At 40.2% G+C, this 22527-nt stretch overlaps 2 protein-coding genes across 9 annotated transcripts; both read right to left on the bottom strand.

Moving 5' to 3' along the window:
* Positions 1–570: 570 nt before the first annotated feature.
* Positions 571–13058, bottom strand: LOC131951740 (cytochrome c oxidase assembly protein COX11, mitochondrial-like). 3 transcript variants are annotated; one of them, XM_059314123.1, is made up of 6 exons: positions 13043–13058; positions 10016–10477; positions 9711–9863; positions 8710–8835; positions 7699–7740; positions 571–793 (listed from the first exon to the last, which is right to left on the bottom strand). In XM_059314123.1, exons 2-6 carry the CDS (start codon positions 10403–10405, stop codon positions 632–634), a joined length of 873 nt encoding a protein of 290 aa, XP_059170106.1. In that variant the 5' UTR covers positions 10406–10477; positions 13043–13058; the 3' UTR covers positions 571–631. The 3 variants fall into 3 exon arrangements, with proteins under 3 accessions (XP_059170106.1, XP_059170105.1, XP_059170104.1); XM_059314122.1 differs by lacking the exon at positions 13043–13058 and adding an exon at positions 11808–11881; XM_059314121.1 differs by lacking the exon at positions 13043–13058 and having other exon boundaries at positions 10016–10547.
* LOC131951742 (uncharacterized) lies at positions 10691–20543 on the bottom strand. Of its 6 annotated transcripts, none has more exons than XM_059314125.1 (3): positions 20396–20543; positions 13448–13483; positions 10691–11813 (listed from the first exon to the last, which is right to left on the bottom strand). In XM_059314125.1, the coding sequence occupies exons 1-3, from the start codon at positions 20405–20407 to the stop codon at positions 11487–11489; spliced, it is 375 nt and encodes a 124-aa protein (XP_059170108.1). In that variant the 5' UTR covers positions 20408–20543; the 3' UTR covers positions 10691–11486. The 6 variants fall into 6 exon arrangements, 1 of the variants encoding a protein (XP_059170108.1); XR_009388443.1 differs by lacking the exons at positions 10691–11813; positions 20396–20543 and adding exons at positions 13274–13340; positions 19474–19587 and having other exon boundaries at positions 13392–13483; XR_009388439.1 differs by lacking the exons at positions 10691–11813; positions 20396–20543 and adding an exon at positions 19474–19597 and having other exon boundaries at positions 13280–13483.
* Between the last annotated feature and the right edge of the window lie 1984 nt (positions 20544–22527).

Below are 22527 nucleotides of genomic sequence, written 5' to 3'. Positions count from 1 at the left end.
CCAGTCTACCATTGAGGTGTTCCACCACACATTCCCCAGTCTACCATTGAGGTGTTCCACCCCACCCCCACATTCCCCAGTCTACCATTGAGGTGTTCCACCACACATTCCCCAGTCTACCATTGAGGTGTTCCACCCCACCCCCACATTCCCCAGTCTACCATTGAGGTGTTCCACCACACATTCCCCAGTCTACCATTGAGGTGTTCCACCCCACCACACATTCCCCAATCTACCATTGAGGTGTTCCACCACACATTCCCCAGTCTACGCCACTGACTAGTCCCTAACATGACAGTAACAAACACAACTTGACCCTGGACATTGTGCCGTCATGAATGATTGAAGATGACAGGGATCATTAAAGACGTGGAACACGAATGACATTCAGACAGGTATGACATACAGCAAGTAATACATTTGATGTCATGCCACCAGATGGCTCATGTCAACCAAAGCTATACAGACACCTATACATATCTGTGGTTGATCATGCATGGAGTAATGGCGGATGAGAAAGCAGAAATTTGTATCGGAATGGGTGCAGTAAAAGCCAGACACAATGAATCATTCATTGAATGGTAGGGGCTTTATTTAATAGTGTTAAGAATATACAAACAACAGCAGGCCACTAGGATGTGGCGGGGTGAGGCTTGGCGTACCCAGGCAGGGGTAGCTGTAGCCCCTCCTTAGCCTCGAAGAACGTGTAGGACAGCATGATGGTGTTAACATGCTCCAGCTTTGGGTCTTCAGCAAACTCGGGGTCAATGTAGAAAAACACGGGCATGTCCACCTTGGAATAGAACAAGTTTAAAATATGGCTCATTAAAAAAACAAACACGGTCATGTTTTAAAATGTATATCTTTGGTGATGATCAAACGGATTTATGGATAGTGAAGCCAATACTGAGGTCACCATGCCTTCAAACGCACACCCTGCCGGTGAAGAATAAATCAATAGCGCGGCCATGACCCAGTTAAAAAAGGCTGAGAGTATCTGATAAAAGTTGCTGGCAGCCAAAAGATGAGTCAAAGTCTGGGATGGTTTTACCATGGAAAGGAGCGTAGGGTTGGTGAATCAGTGGTCGTGCCATCAGTAGCTCTCGTGTAGCTTTCGGTCCGGGTGCACTCAGTACCTGCCGGCCAGTGTGCACTCAGGACATGCCGGCCCGGTGCACTCAGTAACTGCCGGCCAGTGTGCACTCAGTACCTGCCGGCCAGTGTGCACTCAGGACATGCCGGCCCGGTGCACTCAGTACCTGCCGGCCAGTGTGCACTCAGTACCTGCCGGCCAGTGTGCACTCAGTACCGGTCGGCCAGTGTGCACTCAGTACCTGCCGGCCAGTGTGCACTCAGTACCTGTTGGCTCGGGTGCACTCAGTACCTGCCGGCCAGTGTGCACTCAGTACCTGCCGGCCAGTGTGCACTCAGTACCTGCCGGCCAGTGTGCACTCAGTACCTGCCGGCCAGTGTGCACTCAGTACCTGCCGGCCAGTGTGCACTCAGTACCGGTCGGCCAGTGTGCACTCAGTACCTGTCGGCCCGGTGCACTCAGTACCTGTCGGCCAGTGTGCACTCAGTACCTGTTGGCCCGGTGCACTCAGTACCTGTTGGCTCGGGTGCACTCAGTACCTGTCGGCCCGGTGCACTCAGTACCTGTCGGCCCGAGTGCACTCAGTACCGGTCGGCCCCGGTGCACTCAGTACCTGTCGGCCCAGCCTGCGATAGACCAGTAACCTGTAGACAGGGATCCCAGGGGATAACAAGGAGTGACTCATCAGCTACATCGTTTCTTTGGCTGAGCGGTAAGAATGGGGAGGGGGGGGGGGGGGAGAAGGTAGTATCTGCGCAGATATTATCTACATTTGTGGTAATGGGAGATAACATGCAAGGGTAGGAAGGGAGCGGTATGAGGGAACCTGCCGTCACGATCTCAGGGTTCTTTACGTCACGATGTCGGGGCCCTAGACATCGCGATGTCAGGGTTCATGACGTCACGATGTCAGGGCTCTTAACGTCACGATGTCGGGGTTCTTGACGTCACGATGTCGGGGCCCTAGACATCGTGATATCAGGGTTCATGACGTCACAATGTCAGGGTTCTTGACGTCACGATGTCGGGGTTTTTGACGTCACGGTGTCGGGGTTCTTGACGTCCTGATGTAAGGGTTCATGACGTCACAATGTCAGGGTTCTTGACGTCACGGTGTCGGGGTTTTTGACGTCACGATGTCGGGGTTCTTGACGTCACGATGTCGGGGTTTTTGACGTCACGATGTAAGGGTTCATGACGTCACAATGTCAGAGTTCTTGACGTCACAATGTCGGGGTTCTTGACTTCACGATGTCGAGGTTCTTGACGTCACGATGTCGGGGCCCTAGACGTCACGATGTCGGGGCTCTAGACGTCACGGAATGTCTGACTGACAACGTTCGCGTGCAGGAGCAGAATGAGGTCAAACGTTTTGTGAATGAAGACATGCACCAGTCGCAGCTGTCTCTATTGACAGGTAGGGCGTGTCACATGACGTATGAAGACATGCACCAGTCGCAGCTGTCTCTATTGACAGGTAGGGCGTGTCACATGACGTATGAAGACATGCACCAGTCGCAGCTGTCTCTATTGACAGGTAGGGCGTGTCACATGACGTCACACGCATCAATAAACGACACCGTATGTCTCTCAGTATTTCGCACCTTATCATGGACATCTAACGCAAGACACCACCCTCCTACATAGACCAACACCCTCCTACATAGACCAATACCCTACATAAACCAACACCCTCCTACATAGACCAACACCCTACATAGACCAACACTTTCCTACATAGACCAACACCCTACATAGACCAACACCCTACATAGACCAACACCCTCCTACATAGACCAACACCCTCCTACATAGACTAACACCTTCCTACATAGACCAACACCCTCCTACATAGACCAACACCCTCCTACATAGACCAACACCCTCCTACATAGACCAACACCCTACATACACCAACACCCTCATACATAGACCAACACCCTCCTACATAGACCAACACCCTCCTACATAGACCTACATAGACCAACACCCTACATAGACCAACACCCTCCTACATAGACCAACACCCTACATAGACCAAAACCCTCCTACATAGACCAACACCCTCCTACATAGACCAACACCCTCCTACATAGACTAACACCCTCCTACATAGACCAACACCCTCCTACATAGACCAACACCCTACATACACCAACACCCTCATACATAGACCAACACCCTCCTACATAGACCAACACCCTCCTACATAGACCTACATAGACCAACACCCTACATAGACCAACACCCTCCTACATAGACCAACACCCTCCTACATAGACCAACACCTTCCTACATAGACCAACACCCTACATAAACCAACATCCTACATAGACCAACACCTTCCTACATAGACCAACACCCTCCTTCATAGACCAACACCCTCCTACATAGACCAACACCTTCCTACATAGACCAACACCCTACATAGACCAACACCCTCCTACATAGACTAACACCCTCCTACATAGACCAACACCCTCCTACATAGACCAACACCCTACATACACCAACACCCTCATACATAGACCAACACCCTCCTACATAGACCAACACCCTCCTACATAGACCTACATAGACCAACACCCTACATAGACCAACGCCCTACATAGACCAACACCCTCCTACATAGACCAACACCCTCCTACATAGACCAACACCCTACATAGACCAACACCCTCCTACATAGACCAACACCCTCCTACATAGACCAACACCTTCCTACATAGACCAACGCCCTACATAGACCAACACCCTACATAGACCAACACCTTCCTACATAGACCAACACCCTCCTACATAGACCAACACCCTACATAGACCAACACCCTCCTACATAGACCAACACCCTCCTACATAGACCAACACCCTCCTACATAGACCAACACCCTACATAGACCAACACCCTACATAGACCACCCCCAACCCCACATGAACCAATACAATAAGACAGAAGGAACTGAAGGGCAGACATTCTAGTAGTCTGCCACTGTGATCCCCCCCCCCCCCTCCTCTGACAGCTGACTTTGCCCTGAGGGAAATGTCAAATCAATGCCTGCAACTAGAGGTAATGACACAATCTGCAGTCAACCAAAGTGCTGACATAACAAAATTGACTTTTGCTAAGGGGAGACAAGACTAGCCCATCAACAGGAGACAGTGGTTTCAATTGACTGGGGCAGACAAGACTAGAACATCAACAGGAGACAATGGTTTCAATTGACTGGGGCAGACAAGACTAGAACATCAATAGGAGACAGTGGTTTCAATTGACTGGGGCAGACAAGACTAGAACATCAACAGGAGACAGTGGTTTCAATTGACTGGGGCAGACAAGACTAGAACATCAACAGGAGACAGTGGTTTCAATTGACTGGGGCAGACAAGACTAGAACATCAACAGGAGACAGTGGTTTCAATTGACTGGGGCAGACAAGACTAGAACATCAACAGGAGACAGTGGTTACAATTGACTGGGGCAGACAAGACTAGAACATCAACAGGAGACAGTGGTTTCAATTGACTGGGGCAGACAAGACTAGAACATCAACAGGAGACAGTGGTTTCAATTGACTGGGGCAGACAAGACTAGAACATCAACAGGAGACAGTGGTTTCAATTGACTGGGGCAGACAAGACTAGAACATCAACAGGAGACAGTGGTTTCAATTGACTGGGGCAGACAAGACTAGAACATCAACAGGAGACAGTGGTTTCAATTGACTGGGGCAGACAAGACTAGAACATCAACAGGAGACAGTGGTTTCAATTGACTGGGGCAGACAAGACTAGAACATCAACAGGAGACAGTGGTTTCAATTGACTGGGGCAGACAAGACTAGAACATCAACAGGAGACAGTGGTTTCAATTGACTGGGGTAGACAAGACTAGAACATCAACAGGAGACAGTGGTTTCAATTGACTGGGGCAGACAAGACTAGAACATCAACAGGAGACAGTGGTTTCAATTGACTGGGGCAGACAAGACTAGAACATCAACAGGAGACAGTGGTTTCAATTGACTGGGGCAGACAAGACTAGCCCATCAACAGGAGAAATGGTTTCAATTGACTGATTACAAGATTGATCCACACTGGGGATTTGGGCTCACTTAAAGTTTTATTCATCTGCCACTCAAAGTTTTATTCATCTTCCACTCAAACAAGTTTTATTCATCTGCCACTCAAGTCCACTCCCCACACAGGGTGCCTACTAAAATTAGAATTATATGAACTTCAAAAGTTAAACCACCTGGACATAAAAAGATTATATAAACAACGGCACCACATTTACGATTTACATTTTTGTCTTTTGCTTCACAAGCCTTTACCAACCGTACTGTACACACTTTAAAAGATAAACGTTTCCAAACATTACTGTACACACTTTAAAAGATAAACATTTACAAACATTACTGTACACACTTTAAAAGATAAATGTTTACAAACATTACTGTACACACTTTAAAAGATAAACGTTTACAAACATTACTGTACACACTTTAAAAGATAAATGTTTACAAACATTACTGTACACACTTTAAAAGATAAACGTTTACAAACATTACTGTACACACTTTAAAAGATAAATGTTTACAAACATTACTGTACACACTTTAAAAGATAAACGTTTACAAACATTACTGTACACACTTTAAAAGATAAACGTTTACAAACATTACTGTACACACTTTAAAAGATAAATGTTTCCAAACATTACTGTACACACTTTAAAAGATAAACATTTACAAACATTACTGTACACACTTTAAAAGATAAATGTTTACAGACATTACTGTACACACTTTAAAAGATAAACGTTTACAAACATTACTGTACACACTTTAAAAGATAAATGTTTACAATCATTACTGTACACACTTTAAAAGATAAACGTTTACAAACATTACTGTACACACTTTAAAAGATAAATGTTTACAAACATTACTGTACACACTTTAAAAGATAAACGTTTACAAACATTACTGTACACACTTTAAAAGATAAACGTTTACAAACATTACTGTACACACTTTAAAAGATAAATGTTTCCAAACATTACTGTACACACTTTAAAAGATAAACATTTACAAACATTACTGTACACACTTTAAAAGATAAATGTTTACAAACATTACTGTACACACTTTAAAAGATAAACGTTTACAAACATTACTGTACACACTTTAAAAGATAAATGTTTACAATCATTACTGTACACACTTTAAAAGATAAACGTTTACAAACATTACTGTACACACTTTAAAAGATAAATGTTTACAAACATTACTGTACACACTTTAAAAGATAAACGTTTACAAACATTACTGTACACACTTTAAAAGATAAACGTTTACAAACATTACTGTACACACTTTAAAAGATAAATGTTTCCAAACATTACTGTACACACTTTAAAAGATAAACGTTTACAAACATTACTGTACACACTTTAAAAGATAAATGTTTACAAACATTACTGTACACACTTTAAAAGATAAACGTTTACAAACATTACTGTACACACTTTAAAAGATAAACATTTACAAACATTACTGTACACACTTTAAAAGATAAACGTTTACAAACATTACTGTACACACTTTAAAAGATAAACGTTTACAAACATTACTGTACACACTTTAAAAGATAAACGTTTACAAACATTACTGTACACACTTTAAAAGATAAACGTTTACAAACATTACTGTACACACTTTAAAAGATAAACGTTTACAAACATTACTGTACACACTTTAAAAGATAAATGTTTACAAACATTACTGTACACACTTTAAAAGATAAACGTTTACAAACATTACTGTACACACTTTAAAAGATAAACGTTTACAAACATTACTGTACACACTTTAAAAGATAAACGTTTACAAACATTACTGTACACACTTTAAAAGATAAACGTTTACAAACATTACTGTACACACTTTAAAAGATAAACATTTATAAACATTACTGTACACACTTTAAAAGATAAACATTTACCAACATTACTGTACACACTTTAAAAGATAAACATTTCCAAACATTACTGTACACACTTTAAAAGATAAACATTTATAAACATTACTGTACACACTTTAAAAGATAAACATTTACCAACATTACTGTACACACTTTAAAAGATAAACATTTCCAAACATTACTGTACACACTTTAAAAGATAAACATTTCCAAACATTACTGTACACACTTTAAAAGATAAACGTTTACAAACATTACTGTACACACTTTAAAAGATAAACATTTACAAACATTACTGTACACACTTTAAAAGATAAATGTTTACAAACATTACTGTACACACTTTAAAAGATAATCCTAATACATTGGCACGTATCACTATTCTTATCAATCTTAATCTCCTAAACTAATAACCATCTTAAGTTGACACAACCTGAGGGTAATGTCCTACTCCAGTTTTCTGGGCCCAGGTGGGGGGAACTGACAGGGTGGTAAATACAGGGGGTGGGATTTTCATGGGGTAATTGATGGGGGGGGGGGGGGGGGTAATGTCCGAGAGCCAGTGTAGCTTTAGGGTTAACTGACCACAGCTTTAGATGGAGTGTGAAAATTATCTATTTTACCTGTTCATTTGGATTCAGCCTTTGTTCTTCAAAGCAAAAACACTGAAAATTAAAAAGAGAATTCAAAATGGTTTACTTACTATTAATTTAGAAAATTTTCAGTTTACTTTTGTATATTGTTGTATGTGCCACTATTTATAACTGCCCTCAAATGTCACGCCAAATGCTCATGTCATAAGCCAACACACCACACACTCATGTCATCAAATGACAAGCCAGTCACTCATGTCATCAGCTGACAGTAGTCACTCATGAAAAAATGAATCACTTATAATTCCCATCTTTTTTTTTAGCTAGAGCAAACATCTGGAGAGAGGGTGGGTGCTAGGGGTGCAGGGTCTAGTATTATTTAGGTAATCACATTTAAAAACAAACTATAATACTGCAAACCAGCTTCGTGCAAGTATCATAGGGGAACAACTCATTATCTATATATATAGAATTCTCTTTATGGAGGGACCATGAGGGACACCAAGTATACGCACGCCGCCCAGGCCCCTATCTTGCTCTCAAGGCATGCTCAACAGACCATACAGACCAACAGACCATATCGATACCACCCCCACCCCACCAGTCTGGTGAGCTGTTTACAATCGTAGGGCCGGGTCAAATTAGTGACTGTTATTAGGGGCAGATAATTTAGTTTTTGAACAATTTGAAACTAAGAGGAGGTAATCAGTTCTGCTTGATCTTTTCATTGTTGTCTGTAAAGTGTCGCGGACGACTGCTTTCACGGGGGGGGGGGGGTAGGGAGGAAGAGTGGAAAGTGAGGGTGAGGATAATTGTCCTTCACTAGCTACTGACAGTGTTTTAAAGCAAAATATTTTCAGTCGCAGCATTGGTTGTGTCGAATTCACAAATTATGAATTAGTGAAAAATAGAAAATAAAACAACAAAATAGCGGCGTATGCTACGTCGCGGGTCAGCTCGTTATTTTTAAATCTATCATTCTGTGTTGGCTTATTTTAAAATAATAAAATAATTCTTTTTAAAGAATTTGAAAAATCTCACCTGAATTTTATTGAAATATTGACCAGCATCATAAGGTAAGATATTATAAGTAGAAATTCCTATGATAGGTTTGTCTGTAGGATTTTTGGCAGTGTAAAATGCTAGAGCAGTTTCACCTGGATAAACCTGTGGGGGGATAGAAGCATTTAGTCAGATCTAAAGATTTACCTGTGGGGGGACACAAGCATTTAGTCAGATCTATAAATATTTACCTGTGGGGGGACACAAGCATTTAGTCAGATCTAAAGATTTACCTGTGGGGGTACACAAGCATTTAGTCAGATCTAAAGATTTACCTGTGGGGGGACACAAGCATTTAGTCAGATCTAAAGATTTACCTGTGGGGGTACACAAACATTTAGTCAGATCTAAAGATTTACCTGTGGGGGGGGGGGGGGGGGGACACAAGCATTTAGTCAGATCTAAAGATTTACCTGTGGGGGGACACAAGCATTTAGTCAGATCTAAAGATTTACCTGTGGGGGGACACAAGAATTTAGTCAGATCTAAAGATTTACCTGTGGGGGGACACAAGCATTTAGTCAGATCTAAAGATTTACCTGTGGGGGTACACAAACATTTAGTCAGATCTAAAGATTTACCTGTGGGGGGGGGACACAAGCATTTAGTCAGATCTAAAGATTTACCTGTGGGGGGACACAAGCATTTAGTCAGATCTAAAGATTTACCTGTGGGGGGACACAAGCATTTAGTCAGATCTAAAGATTTACCTGTGGGGGTACACAAACATTTAGTCAGATCTAAAGATTTACCTGTGGGGGGGGGGGACACAAGAATTTAGTCAGATCTAAAGATTTACCAGTGGGGGGACACAAGCATTTAGTCAGATCTAAAGATTTACCTGTGGGGGGACACAAGAATTTAGTCAGATCTAAAGATTTACCTGTGGTGGGACACAAGAATTTAGTCAGATGTAAACACCTAACAGGTCATACATCTCCACTTGCTGTGGAGGAGTAAAAAAATTTGGTTAGACCTACCGTGACCTCAGTTTGTTGGGGTCGAAAGTTCCATCTCATACTTGATGCAACATCTGCATTAAATTTAACTAAAATTTTACGGTTGACTTTCTCCATTGTTTCTATTTTTTCTGTGTCATGACCTTTCACAGCTTGACCTCCTAGACCACTAGCCTGAAGCAAATCAAAAGTTACCAGAATCTGATGTATATCATACAATACAAAATTTGTGAAAAAATGATGTAGATCTAAAAAATATATATTTATTTATTTATAATGTACAATAAATAGCAGATCGCGAAGATGACGTACCCCTAATGACATACCTGACAAAATACTCTGTAGAGCGGTACACCAGCATAAGCACCACCCAACATGAATATAAATACAGCTGTGATGTAGATGAGACCTGTCTTGTTTGACTTCCCATAAGGAGACGAGGGGGCAAATCTTCTGACTGAACTGGAGAAAGTTCTACATTCCAGCCTGACCACAAGCCTGCCCCATACTGGACTCATCAAAGTTGTGTCAGATGAAAACTTGACTGCTGAGTGTCTGTCTACCTGAGAGAATCTGGTTTTGTATATTTGTGACAAGCAATGGATCTTAGTGGATCTGGCTATTGATGAGAGAAATCTAGAGGATAAACTAACAAATGGCTCTGGCTGTTTGAGTAGAGACAGACAGGATGTTTTCACAAACAGCCAGGACAGCATTCTTTAGCTGCTTGATATGACTGGTTTGTAGTTGTAGTCCTCTACAACACTGTAGGTAGGCTGAATGCTCAGGTTGTTCTGTTTGTAGTCCTCTACAACACTGTAGGTAGGCTGAATGCTCAGGTTGACCTGATTGTAGTCCTCTACAACACTGTAGGTAGGCTGAATGCTCAGGTTGTTCTGTTTGTAGTCCTCTACAACACTGTAGGTAGGCTGAATGCTCAGGTTGACCTGATTGGTTTGTAGTTGTAGTCCTCTACAACACTGTAGGTAGGCTGAATGCTCAGGTTGATCTGTTTGTAGTCCTCTACAACACTGTAGGTAGGCTGAATGCTCAGGTTGACCTGATTGGTTTGTAGTTGTAGTCCTCTACAACACTGTAGGTAGGCTGAATGCTCAGGTTGTTCTGTTTGTAGTCCTCTACAACACTGTAGGTAGGCTGAATGCTCAGGTTGTTCTGTTTGTAGTCCTCTACAACACTGTAGGTAGGCTGAATGCTCAGGTTGTTCTGTTTGTAGTCCTCTACAACACTGTAGGTAGGCTGAATGCTCAGGTTGTTCTGTTTGTAGTCCTCTACAACACTGTAGGTAGGCTGAATGCTCAGGTTGTTCTGTTTGTAGTCCTCTACAACACTGTAGGTAGGCTGAATGCTCAGGTTGACCTGATTGGTTTGTAGTTGTAGTCCTCTACAACACTGTAGGTAGGCTGAATGCTCAGGTTGTTCTGTTTGTAGTCCTCTACAACACTGTAGGTAGGCTGAATGCTCAGGTTGTTCTGTTTGTAGTCCTCTACAACACTGTAGGTAGGCTGAATGCTCAGGTTGTTCTGTTTGTAGTCCTCTACAACACTGTAGGTAGGCTGAATGCTCAGGTTGATCTGATTGGTTTGTAGTTGTAGTCCTCTACAACACTGTAGGTAGGCTGAATGCTCAGGTTGTTCTGTTTGTAGTCCTCTACAACACTGTAGGTAGGCTGAATGCTCAGGTTGTTCTGTTTGTAGTCCTCTACAACACTGTAGGTAGGCTGAATGCTCAGGTTGTTCTGTTTGTAGTCCTCTACAACACTGTAGGTAGGCTGAATGCTCAGGTTGACCTGATTGGTTTGTAGTTGTAGTCCTCTACAACACTGTAGGTAGGCTGAATGCTCAGGTTGTTCTGTTTGTAGTCCTCTACAACACTGTAGGTAGGCTGAATGCTCAGGTTGTTCTGTTTGTAGTCCTCTACAACACTGTAGGTAGGCTGAATGCTCAGGTTGTTCTGTTTGTAGTCCTCTACAACACTGTAGGTAGGCTGAATGCTCAGGTTGTTCTGTTTGTAGTCCTCTACAACACTGTAGGTAGGCTGAATGCTCAGGTTGTTCTGTTTGTAGTCCTCTACAACACTGTAGGTAGGCTGAATGCTCAGGTTGACCTGATTGGTTTGTAGTCCTCTACAACACTGTAGGTAGGCTGAATGCTCAGGTTGACCTGATTGGTTTGTAGTCCTCTACAACACTGTAGGTAGGCTGAATGCTCAGGTTGATCTGATTGGTTTGTAGTCCTCTACAACACTGTAGGTAGGCTGAATGTTCAGGTTGTTGTGATTGGTTTGTAGTTGTAGTCCTCTACAACACTGTAGGTAGGCTGAATGCTCAGGTTGATCTGATTGGTTTGTAGTCCTCTACAACACTGTAGGTAGGCTGAATGTTCAGGTTGACCTGATTGGTTTGTAGTCCTCTACAACACTGTAGGTAGGCTGAATGCTCAGGTTGATCTGATTGGTTTGTAGTCCTCTACAACACTGTAGGTAGGCTGAATGCTCAGGTTGACCTGATTGGTTTGTAGTCCTCTACAACACTGTAGGTAGGCTGAATGCTCAGGTTGACCTGATTGGTTTGTAGTCCTCTACAACACTGTAGGTAGGCTGAATGCTCAGGTTGACCTGATTGGTTTGTAGTCCTCTACAACACTGTAGGTAGGCTGAATGCTCAGGTTGACCTGATTGGTTTGTAGTCCTCTACAACACTGTAGGTAGGCTGAATGCTCAGGTTGATCTGATTGGTTTGTAGTCCTCTACAACACTGTAGGTAGGCTGAATGTTCAGGTTGTTGTGATTGGTTTGTAGTTGTAGTCCTCTACAACACTGTAGGTAGGCTGAATGCTCAGGTTGATCTGATTGGTTTGTAGTCCTCTACAACACTGTAGGTAGGCTGAATGTTCAGGTTGACCTGATTGGTTTGTAGTCCTCTACAACACTGTAGGTAGGCTGAATGCTCAGGTTGATCTGATTGGTTTGTAGTCCTCTACAACACTGTAGGTAGGCTGAATGTTCAGGTTGACCTGATTGTAGTCCTCTACAACACTGTAGGTAGGCTGAATGCTCAGGTTGACCTGATTGGTTTGTAGTCCTCTACAACACTGTAGGTAGGCTGAATGTTCAGGTTGACCTGATTGTAGTCCTCTACAACACTGTAGGTAGGCTGAATGCTCAGGTTGACCTGATTGGTTTGTAGTCCTCTACAACACTGTAGGTAGGCTGAATGTTCAGGTTGTTGTGATTGGTTTGTAGTTGTAGTCCTCTACAACACTGTAGGTAGGCTGAATGTTCAGGTTGACCTGATTGTAGTCCTCTACAACACTGTAGGTAGGCTGAATGCTCAGGTTGACCTGATTGGTTTGTAGTCCTCTACAACACTGTAGGTAGGCTGAATGTTCAGGTTGTTGTGATTGGTTTGTAGTTGTAGTCCTCTACAACACTGTAGGTAGGCTGAATGCTCAGGTTGACCTGATTGGTTTGTAGTCCTCTACAACACTGTAGGTAGGCTGAATGCTCAGGTTGACCTGATTGGTTTGTAGTCCTCTACAACACTGTAGGTAGGCTGAATGTTCAGGTTGTTGTGATTGGTTTGTAGTTGTAGTCCTCTACAACACTGTAGGTAGGCTGAATGCTCAGGTTGACCTGATTGTAGTCCTCTACAACACTGTAGGTAGGCTGAATGCTCAGGTTGACCTGATTGGTTTGTAGTCCTCTACAACACTGTAGGTAGGCTGAATGCTCAGGTTGACCTGATTGGTTTGTAGTCTGCTGTAGATAATGGTAGACTGAAAAAAATATAAAAAGATGGATATAAAATGGAAGCCATGGAAGCTTTGTTTACAAGTGAGAGCAGTATTTAGATTAGATTATAAAGGTGAGTTTTAAATGCCTTTCTTCATTATAGGTAAATATATTAGTGTTGCTATTTTAATTGTGATAAAAGTTTAGGCAGATTTTAGACGGAAGAAGATGCGCATGGGCATATTAACTAAACAGCGTTACAGTGACCTGGGATTTCTTGTCATCTAAATGTTCGTTATTCAGGCCTATGAGTTGTCCTAATGAGATTAACATGATAAAAACTTAAACAGTAGATTTAAATATGCTATTATAAAAATTTTTTTTTTAAAGATGTTATACTTTACTTACAGACTAGATGGGTAGATATCTTTACTAGTTCTAAATATACTAGATTCTATTCTATCCCCCTAATCATCTGCTCAAAGCGCAACCGGTCAACCACACAATAGTTAGTTTTGTTAGAGGAATAAGGCTATAAGTAATATTGTACAGCCCATTGTACAGCTAGGCTGGGGGGCAAAAGTTTTTTTCCAACTTGCCACTTTAAAAATGTTATCAGTAGAAATAAATTGCTATTTATTGTATTTAAACACAAAAAAGTGAAGGGTGAATAATGTAGCATCATTTTAGTAAGTGGGGTGTCTGATAGTTTGTGATGATTGGGAGGAGGATAAAAACGTCAAAAGAATACTGATGTCATTAAAGAAAGACCATATTTAGAAATCTAGATTTAGCTTTTTTTTTTACTCTCGAAAATATGTGAGTGTCAGTTAAGATTTTCATGGCAATGGGTCAAGTTTTGACAAGTACAGAACTCATAGTTGAAAGGTGGTTAAGTTTGTAAAGTTTTGTATTGTTACAATTATAAGTATCTCACATGCATGATAATATTAAAATAACCTCAAATGAACTCACAATGACCTCCAAAGCTGAGACAACCACAATTGACAAATTCAAATAGCGATTGCCCAAGCTATGACAAATGCTGATAATTAATACTAATAGTATCGCTGTCTGTGTATGTATCTATCTGTCTGTGTATCTATCTATCTATCTGACATAGAGAAAACACAAGCAAAATAAAAACATGCACAGTAAAATGGAAACGAAACATGACGTCACATTGAGTATATAGCAAAAAATTGTCTCAAGCGGGAAAGTGCATAGAATAGTATGACGTCATTGATTCTCGAGTAAACATTGAATTAAAAAGCCAATTTTGTCTAATCTTAAAAGTGGTTTGAGTTAAGAGTTTCTTTCAGTCAAATCTTGGGGTAGGGGCAAAGCCGACCCCCCCCCCCCCCCCCCCCCCAAACTCAAAAGAAATGTTGTCATCGATACTCTGGGTCGGCGTGGTCGAGTCGGTAAAGCTCATGGTTGCTAAACCGAAAAGTCTCGAGTTCGAACCCTCGGGCAGATGAGGCTCATTAGCTGGGGGACAGCCACTCTTCTAGGAGAGACAACTCCAAAATTAAACAACTGCTGCCTTGTAGATTGTTCTTGGTTGGACAAAGGCTATGGAAGCAAATCCAAAAAGAAAAGCAGGCTGAAATCGGAGTCAATGGCCTCAATGGCGCATAAACCAGTTGACACGTAACGCTTGTGTTGGAGGCGTGGTCGAGTCGGCAAAAAGCTGGTTGATAAATTCGAACAAAGTCTCGAGTTTAAACCCACTGGCAGATAAATCTCGATCCCCTTCAACACTAATAATTAAGAACGAAGAAGAAGAAAGATCGATACTCTATAATGAAGGTACAGCCTAATTCATCTGGCTAATGTAAAAAGTGGTTTGCTTGCAGAGTTTCTTTTATGCGAAGCCCATTTAACCTCCCCCCCTCCCCTGATAGAACGTCTAATCCCTCCCCCTAAAAGAGTTTCTTTCATGCAATTCTTCGGGTAGTGGCTAAGCGCGACACCAGTGTTTCTTTCAGACTTTTTCCTCCCCGGAGGGGGAACTTTGTCTAATCTAAAAAGTGTTTAGCGTGCACAGTTTTTTCATGCATCTCTTCCCAAGTAGAGTTGCCTGAAAGAAACACTAAATGCGACTTTTGTCATGAATGAGATTGTTTATATTATTGTTTTGAGTTTATATTTAACCCAATGCAACAAGCCGCCAGTTGGTTGAGGCCACGACGGGGGGACGTTCTGACCGGGATTCAAAGGGACGACTCAAAATATCATCCCCTAGATTGTTATTGTAGTAGATTCTAGTTAGTAAAAAATAGTAGTAGCCTAAACTATAGGCCTAATTATAACACTAATATTAATAAACTAATTAGCCTAGACTATAATATTAGGCCAATAAAATAAACTTTAAAAAAAATAGTACATCTAGCTAGGCATAAAATAATTATTAATTAATTCTGAATTCAGTTTAAAATTAAATGAATAAATAAAATGAAGTTCAAGTAGGCTAAGTAAAAAGTAGTTAAGTATAAAATAAAGGGTAAAATCTTAGTTTAGCGTCGTAAATTCCAACTTAGCTAGTAATGTGCGATGAAGGTAACTAATGAATATTTCTTTCATTTGGCCATATTTATGTCATATTTTACATAATATAACAGATAATTGAATACCAAATCACAACCCAAGACCAAACCAGTCATAAATATCCTGGAATAAACTTTAAACTACCCCGTTCGAGACAACAATGAGTAAATACAAGCAGCGGCCATGTTTTAAAAACAATAAATTGTCTATTCGCATGTCTTTTGTGTTGATTTTGTGGTTTAATATGATTGTTTTGTATTGTTTTAATATATGCCGGGGGTCGTCCATAAATGACGTCACACTCGTAGGGGGGAGGGGGGGCCGTAATTTTGTGACGTTGTGTGTGAGGGGGGGGGGAGGGGTTCAGATGGAGCGACATCACACTTTTGCATTTTAAAAAAGCAATGTTACAAAACGAATTTTAGACGTTATTTTGCGTTTTAAAAAACTGTTTTAATACATTGTAATAACAATTGATTAAAATACTCTATTTTGACAGAGTTCAGACAAGATTTTGGAAAAATATAGCTGTTAAAAAAAAATTCAACTGCAATTTTGAGGGCTGAGGTGTGACGTCATTTTAGGGGGGGGGGGGTCTGGCTTTTTGTGACTACGTTTGACGGAGGGGAGGGGGGGGGAGGTAAAAATCGTCAAAAAAAAGCGTGACATCATTTATGGATGACCCCCTGTATAGTAATTTTTCTTTTTTTAAAAATATAGTTGACATGAATGACTAATAGACCATATCAGACTTAATAGTGTGCATCCAAGACCACAACAATTGTTGGGAGGTCGAACTTTTTAACACTTTATTTGCAGTAAGCAAATCAATATTAGATCGCTCATAAATGACGTCGCTCTTAAGATAGTAATGACAGCGTGCATTATTACAGAGCAAACATATGAACATATTGTTTCAGATAGAAATTGTGATTTGTGGTGGGGAGAGGTTGAGTAGAACTCAGAGATGTGATTTTGGAGACTGGTCAGGTTTTTTTTCTCGTGAAAACGGGATGGTTGTGGGAGAAAGACCAGCTGTAGAAGTATGACGCGTCATTCATTGGTGATCCATTTTCTCAGTGGGGACGAAAGAACTATTAAGAAAGGTCAAGAAATGTCAAAAGCTTGCCGAGTCGCATTTCTTGAACCCTACCTTTTTCATTCCCCCACTTAGCACATCGTCACCGAGTTAACGCTCGCACGTGACGTCATGTAGCGGTACCGCCGACCGTTAGGCTAATTTTATAGAAAAAAACAACAATAAGCACTGCCTTTTTGACGCTTTCGCGACGTTTAGTTTGATTACATAAGTTGGTGTTCATTAAACAGCCCCTAACACATCTATCACTCGTCCATTTAAACGTACGTAGTTATTTCTGCAAGCTTGCTGTCTTGAGACTTTCGGCCCTTTAAAAATGTATTAAGCTCACACCGTATAGAACTAGACTACCCATATTAAGCTCCAAAAGAAGCTTGGTGAAAACAGGATGGCCGTCCGATTTTGTAGCTGCTCTGCGCTTTTTAAAAACCACAATAAACGATAAGATGACACTTATATTAAAGTAAATTATAGTTCTGAATCTTGATACATTAAAAGTGATATTCGGAAATTAAGAGCCAGACCAGACAGTCAACATATTTCAATTTAAGTCCAAGAAAATAAATTTCCTCAAACGATGGAACATGTTAAATTTTCGCGCAGTTTAGCGAAATTGAATTTAAGTATTTACGTCATCTTACAAAGCGCGATAGCTTACTGGTGCTCTAACGTGGCCCATGCTAATGGCCGTATTCCTAACGCCCCGCATTAGACACGGCTTATTCGTCGGCAGGCATTTGGTGGCAAGCCTTTTTGACGGGGATAATGTGTTGCGGACGTTTTGCCGAATGTCTTAAACTAGCAGGCTTGCGACATTTGTGTTTTAAGCAAGGTATACGTATACTAATGCTTATTTATCGTTATTTTGATTGAACAAAGCATTATAGAGGTTCTCCATCAATAACCTAGGTATTTTTCCCCGTTCACCTCCTTCCATGAGACCGACACGTCATAAATTGCAAAGCCGCCTGAGTTGACGTCACAAATCTTCACTCACTCCCGTAGCAAATCATATGTGACATCATTGTGCCATCATTTATGGACAACCCCATATCACTCACTTGTGTACTTGATATTGACGATTTGACAACAAAGGATAACCAAAATGTGTCTGGCAGGTGGAGACTTGGGATCGACCATAATGACAACACGCGCTTAAGGGGTGGACGGGCTCATCGTTTTAGATGATGTTTTACGAGGGAAGCTGGTGGATAATACATTTGGTCTCTTTGTATATGTAAATGATGACAAACATTTAATGTTGTCAAAATTATGGTTAGAGATCTTAGATAAGGCAGAGTGAAGCGTAATTTTTTACATTATGACTTGTTGTGACATTGACGACAAAAATATGACGGAGGTTGGGGTTTAATTAAGGTAAAGAGAAGTAAAAAAAAAAGTCATAAGTTACGATAGAATTACTAACTGATGAAAAGAAAAACCTGAAATGAAAATAGTGAACATTCAAACAATAAGAAAAAACTCACAACTATTTAGTAATAGTAAGATCAGTAGCGTAGCGAGGGGGACGGGGGGGGGGGGGGACACAATGTCCCCGGGCGCCGACCTTAGGGGGCGCCAAAATGGGTTGGAAAAATAAATTGAAAGGTTGAGGGGAGTGCAAATCGAAAGTTTGAGGGGGGGGGGTGCAAATTGAAAGTTTGAGGGGGGTGCAAATCGAAATCTCGAGGGGGGGGGTGCAAATCGAAAAGTTTGTCCCGGGAAGGGTGATTTAATACATGGATACAAGTTGCATCTCACAATGCTTCTAGAATTAATAAAGTTGTTTGTTAGGAAATTCACATTTAAAAAAATGCTTTGTAATACGGACTATACAACAAGACAATCATATTTAAATACATTTTCATATGAATAGAAATGAAAGGGAAGCTACTCTCAATAACATTTTCTTAAGATGGCTGCTGTTCTTAATAGCAAATTTACTATCTCGAACAGGGTTGATAAAAATTAATTTCAGGATATTTAAATTGATTTAACCATCAATGGTGATCTATTATTCAATTATTTATAATATTTTATTAAAATATACGAAAATATACTCATATTTAATGACATATTCATTAATTCACTCTCTCCCACATTACTCTAGTTTTGGCCGAATTTACGACGCTAAACTAAGATTTTACCAAATAAAGTAGGCCTAAGTAATAACTCCAATAAGTAATAATAACTTAAGTACTAAGTAGTAAGTAGGCTAATTAGTAATAAATAATATTAATAAGTAATAATATATATAAATTTAATAAGTACTAAGTAGTTTAAAGTAGGCCTAACATTTTGGACATTAGTAAAAAAAAGTAAGATTTGTTAAACAAACTATTAACTAGCCTAGATCTATATTCTTTTAACCTTGTTTTTGTTTACATTAGATTCTAATTGATTCACTCATTGTTATCGATTTATTTAGGCGTCTAGACCTCTAGAATATATCTAACTCTAGATCTAGATCTAGATCTAGAACTAGATCGAACAGTGTTATTTATTAGTATTTTAGAGGGGAACGAAAGACTAAAACTCAAAAACTAAATAGATCTACTAAATACCTAACTACAACATTTTTCTTTATGAAGACAATAGTTATAATTTATTGTTTTTAGTTTAGACCTATAGCCTAAAGTTTATAACTGAAAGTATGCAGAGGCGTAGCGAGGTGGGGGGGGGGGACATATGTCCCCGGGCGCCGACCTTAGGAGGGCGCCAAAATGGGTTGGAAAAACAAATTGAAAGTTTGATGGGGGGTGCAAATCAAAAGTTCGAATGGGGGGGTGCAAATTGAAAGTTTGAGAGGGGGGGTGCAAATCAAAAGTTTGAGGGGGGTGCAAATCATAAGTTTGAGGGGGGTGCAAATCAAAAGTTCGAGGGGGGGCAAATCGACATTGCTATTTTTTGCCTTGGTGTCACCCCCCTAAATGGTGTCACCCGGTGCGGTCCGCCCCCCCCCTCGCTACGCCTCTGCCTAATACTAATTGAGTAACTAATTGACAATTGTCAATGATTTTAATAACAATAGCTTCCCACTAGTAGATCTAGCTAGAGTAATAAATTTTTCGTTATACTATTACCAAAGAGAATGTAGAAAAATAAAAAGAAATAAATCTACGTTGACTTAATTAATAATTTCATAGAGTGTTTACTTTGTTTACGATGATTATGGTCTTTAGACGAAATTAAATATCCAGATGTTAGTGCTGATATTAGATCTAGACTCTAGAGTCTAGTATCTGTTTACTGTAGAGCAAATGAATACAATTAAAATGATACCCAACAAATTAAATCTTTATCTTACATTTCTTGTCATTAAAGAATGAGTGGCAATAATTAAAATTCTGTTTACTTTATTAAAATAGATTTATATTTAAATCTAGATCTAATATTTAATAGATTGGTTTGTTTTTGGGAAGATTAATTGAACGAAACTTTCATTTGCGCAAGTAATCGATTACCCGAAGCCGGAAATTGGTGTGAAACGAAAGCAAAAACTCACCTGTTGTTAGTACAATTTAAGATCTAGATTTCTAGATCTAGACTAGATCTGTTAATTAAAAATAGATCTAGAATCTGTAAAGATATAATTTTTTCCACTTGTTTTCTCATCATTACCCTGTTAGAATAGATGTAGCATGTAGATCTATTAAAAAAATTGGATGATATTTCGAGTCGTCCCTTTGAATCCCGGACAGATCGTCGCCCTGGCCAACCCCGGAAGCCCCCCCCCCCCCCCCCCTCCAAAAATGTGTTTTAATATATTATATATATATATATATATATAGATGTATAGATATATATACAATATAAATGCACTCGTAATAACACATAAACGTTTTGGAGTTTATAAGCTAATACCAAACTTCTCACTTTAATAACAACAGGTGTTCACCGATCCCACGGTTTACCCAATGTTATTTAATATTTGCTGAGATATTAAATCAATTTTGCCACTTCTATAATTGATACAAATTCACCAAAGAAAATTTAATCAAATGCCAAAAAAAATTGGGCAATGAAGTAGCTAAGCCAATGCAAAAATTTAATTTCAGTAAAACAATATAATAGTTACGTATTTGGATAGAGGCTGTCAATCTAATTACAGATCAGTTTGAATTTTTAAAATCTGACCGTCTACTACAGGTATCCCGCCAGCTCAATAAAAAAACGTCTTCATCTGTCCGAATACAATAGGGTATCTCATTACATGTTTTCCGAAATTTACATCCCATGTCAGGTTGGGGGCTAATTCGCCATCTCCAGTCACCTCAGGTCAAATGCGAGGCGACCATACCCTGCACACAGCGAGGTGTGACACTAATGTCTTTCTATTAGAATAACAGTCTGTCCTAGTTCAGGTGGGTGAAAACTCAGTAACACCAACCGTGGTCTCAGTTTTTCCCAATTGAATTCAGCAACGATCAATCGGATCATTTAAAGTTTACAAACTAATTCAGACAACAATGACGGTGCTTCAAGCGCTGGACCCTGTTTGCCACCCCCAAATGCCGGCTCTGGCGTAAAGCATGGCACTAAGAGTCGTGTGGTATTAGGACCCTATCAGCACAAAAGCCCAAATAAAACTACTAATCTACTTCTGAGGTAACAACCACTGCTTTTCTTAGATAGCAGAGAAGCAGAGGATTCATTTTATGTAATTTATGACCCACTTGGCCCAGCAGGGAGAAGATGATCATTAGAGCAATGGCGTTTAGAAGTGGCTAATTAAAAAATCAAAATTTAGAAAAGATATAGAATCCATAAAAAAATAATAATAAAAAAACAAGCATACAACACTAGTGATAGCTTTAATAGCTTAGATGAATACTTAGGGCAAGGGTCCGAATAGCGACTTCCAAACAAGTAAACCTACATGAAACATTTTTTAAAACCTAAATCTTATTCATCTTACTGTTACATTAATTTAGTAATAGTAATATTATTAGTAGGCTTATAATATTTTAATATTTAATAATTCCAAATCGGCCTAGTCCAATGAAATAATTAAAATTGGGCCTAATAATAATAACAATTGATCCGTCCCACAGCGTTACATACACCACTATTTAGTTGTCTTATTTTCTACTTCTTCATAATTTGTAAATTCAACACTACCCCCTCTCCCCCTGTGAAAGCAGCTGTCCCTGATGACAGTTTACAGACAGCAATGAAAAGATCAAGCAGAAATTGTTGCCTCTCCTTAGTTTCAAATAGTTAAAAAGCTAAATTATTTGCCTCTAATAGCCATCACTAATTTGACCCGGCTCTATGATAGTAACAATCGGGGTAAACCACAGCTCACCAGACTGGTGGGGATGGTAGCGACATGGTCTGTTGCACATGCCTGTAGACAAAGTAGGGGGCGGGAGGAGGGTTAGATAGTCTGCTTGCGTTGTCTTGTCCATGATGAAAAGAATTATATATTTAGATTAC

Source organism: Physella acuta, unplaced genomic scaffold (assembly GCF_028476545.2).
Source record: "Physella acuta isolate Inbredline_101_S28 unplaced genomic scaffold, ASM2847654v3 ptg000824l, whole genome shotgun sequence".
Lineage (NCBI taxonomy): Eukaryota > Metazoa > Mollusca > Gastropoda > Physidae > Physella > Physella acuta.
The sequence above is the reverse complement of the archived record's forward strand: the minus strand, read 5'-3'. Positions and strand labels throughout refer to the sequence as shown.

Excerpts from the sequence above, each read along its gene's own strand:
- LOC131951740 (XM_059314123.1), bottom strand. The coding sequence starts at position 10,405 with ATGCTGTCCTGGCTGTTTGTGAAAACATCCTGTCTGTCTCTACTCAAA. Across the intron at positions 9,864-10,015 it reads TCTACAGAGTATTTTGTCAG|GCTAGTGGTCTAGGAGGTCA; the intron begins GTATGTCATTAG and ends GATTTGCTTCAG. Across the intron at positions 794-7,698 it reads GGCTGAATCCAAATGAACAG|GTGGACATGCCCGTGTTTTT; the intron begins GTAAAATAGATA and ends TTCTATTCCAAG.
- LOC131951742 (XM_059314125.1), bottom strand. Across the intron at positions 11,814-13,447 it reads GCAGACTACAAACCAATCAG|GTCAACCTGAGCATTCAGCC; the intron begins GTCAACCTGAGC and ends CAAACCAATCAG.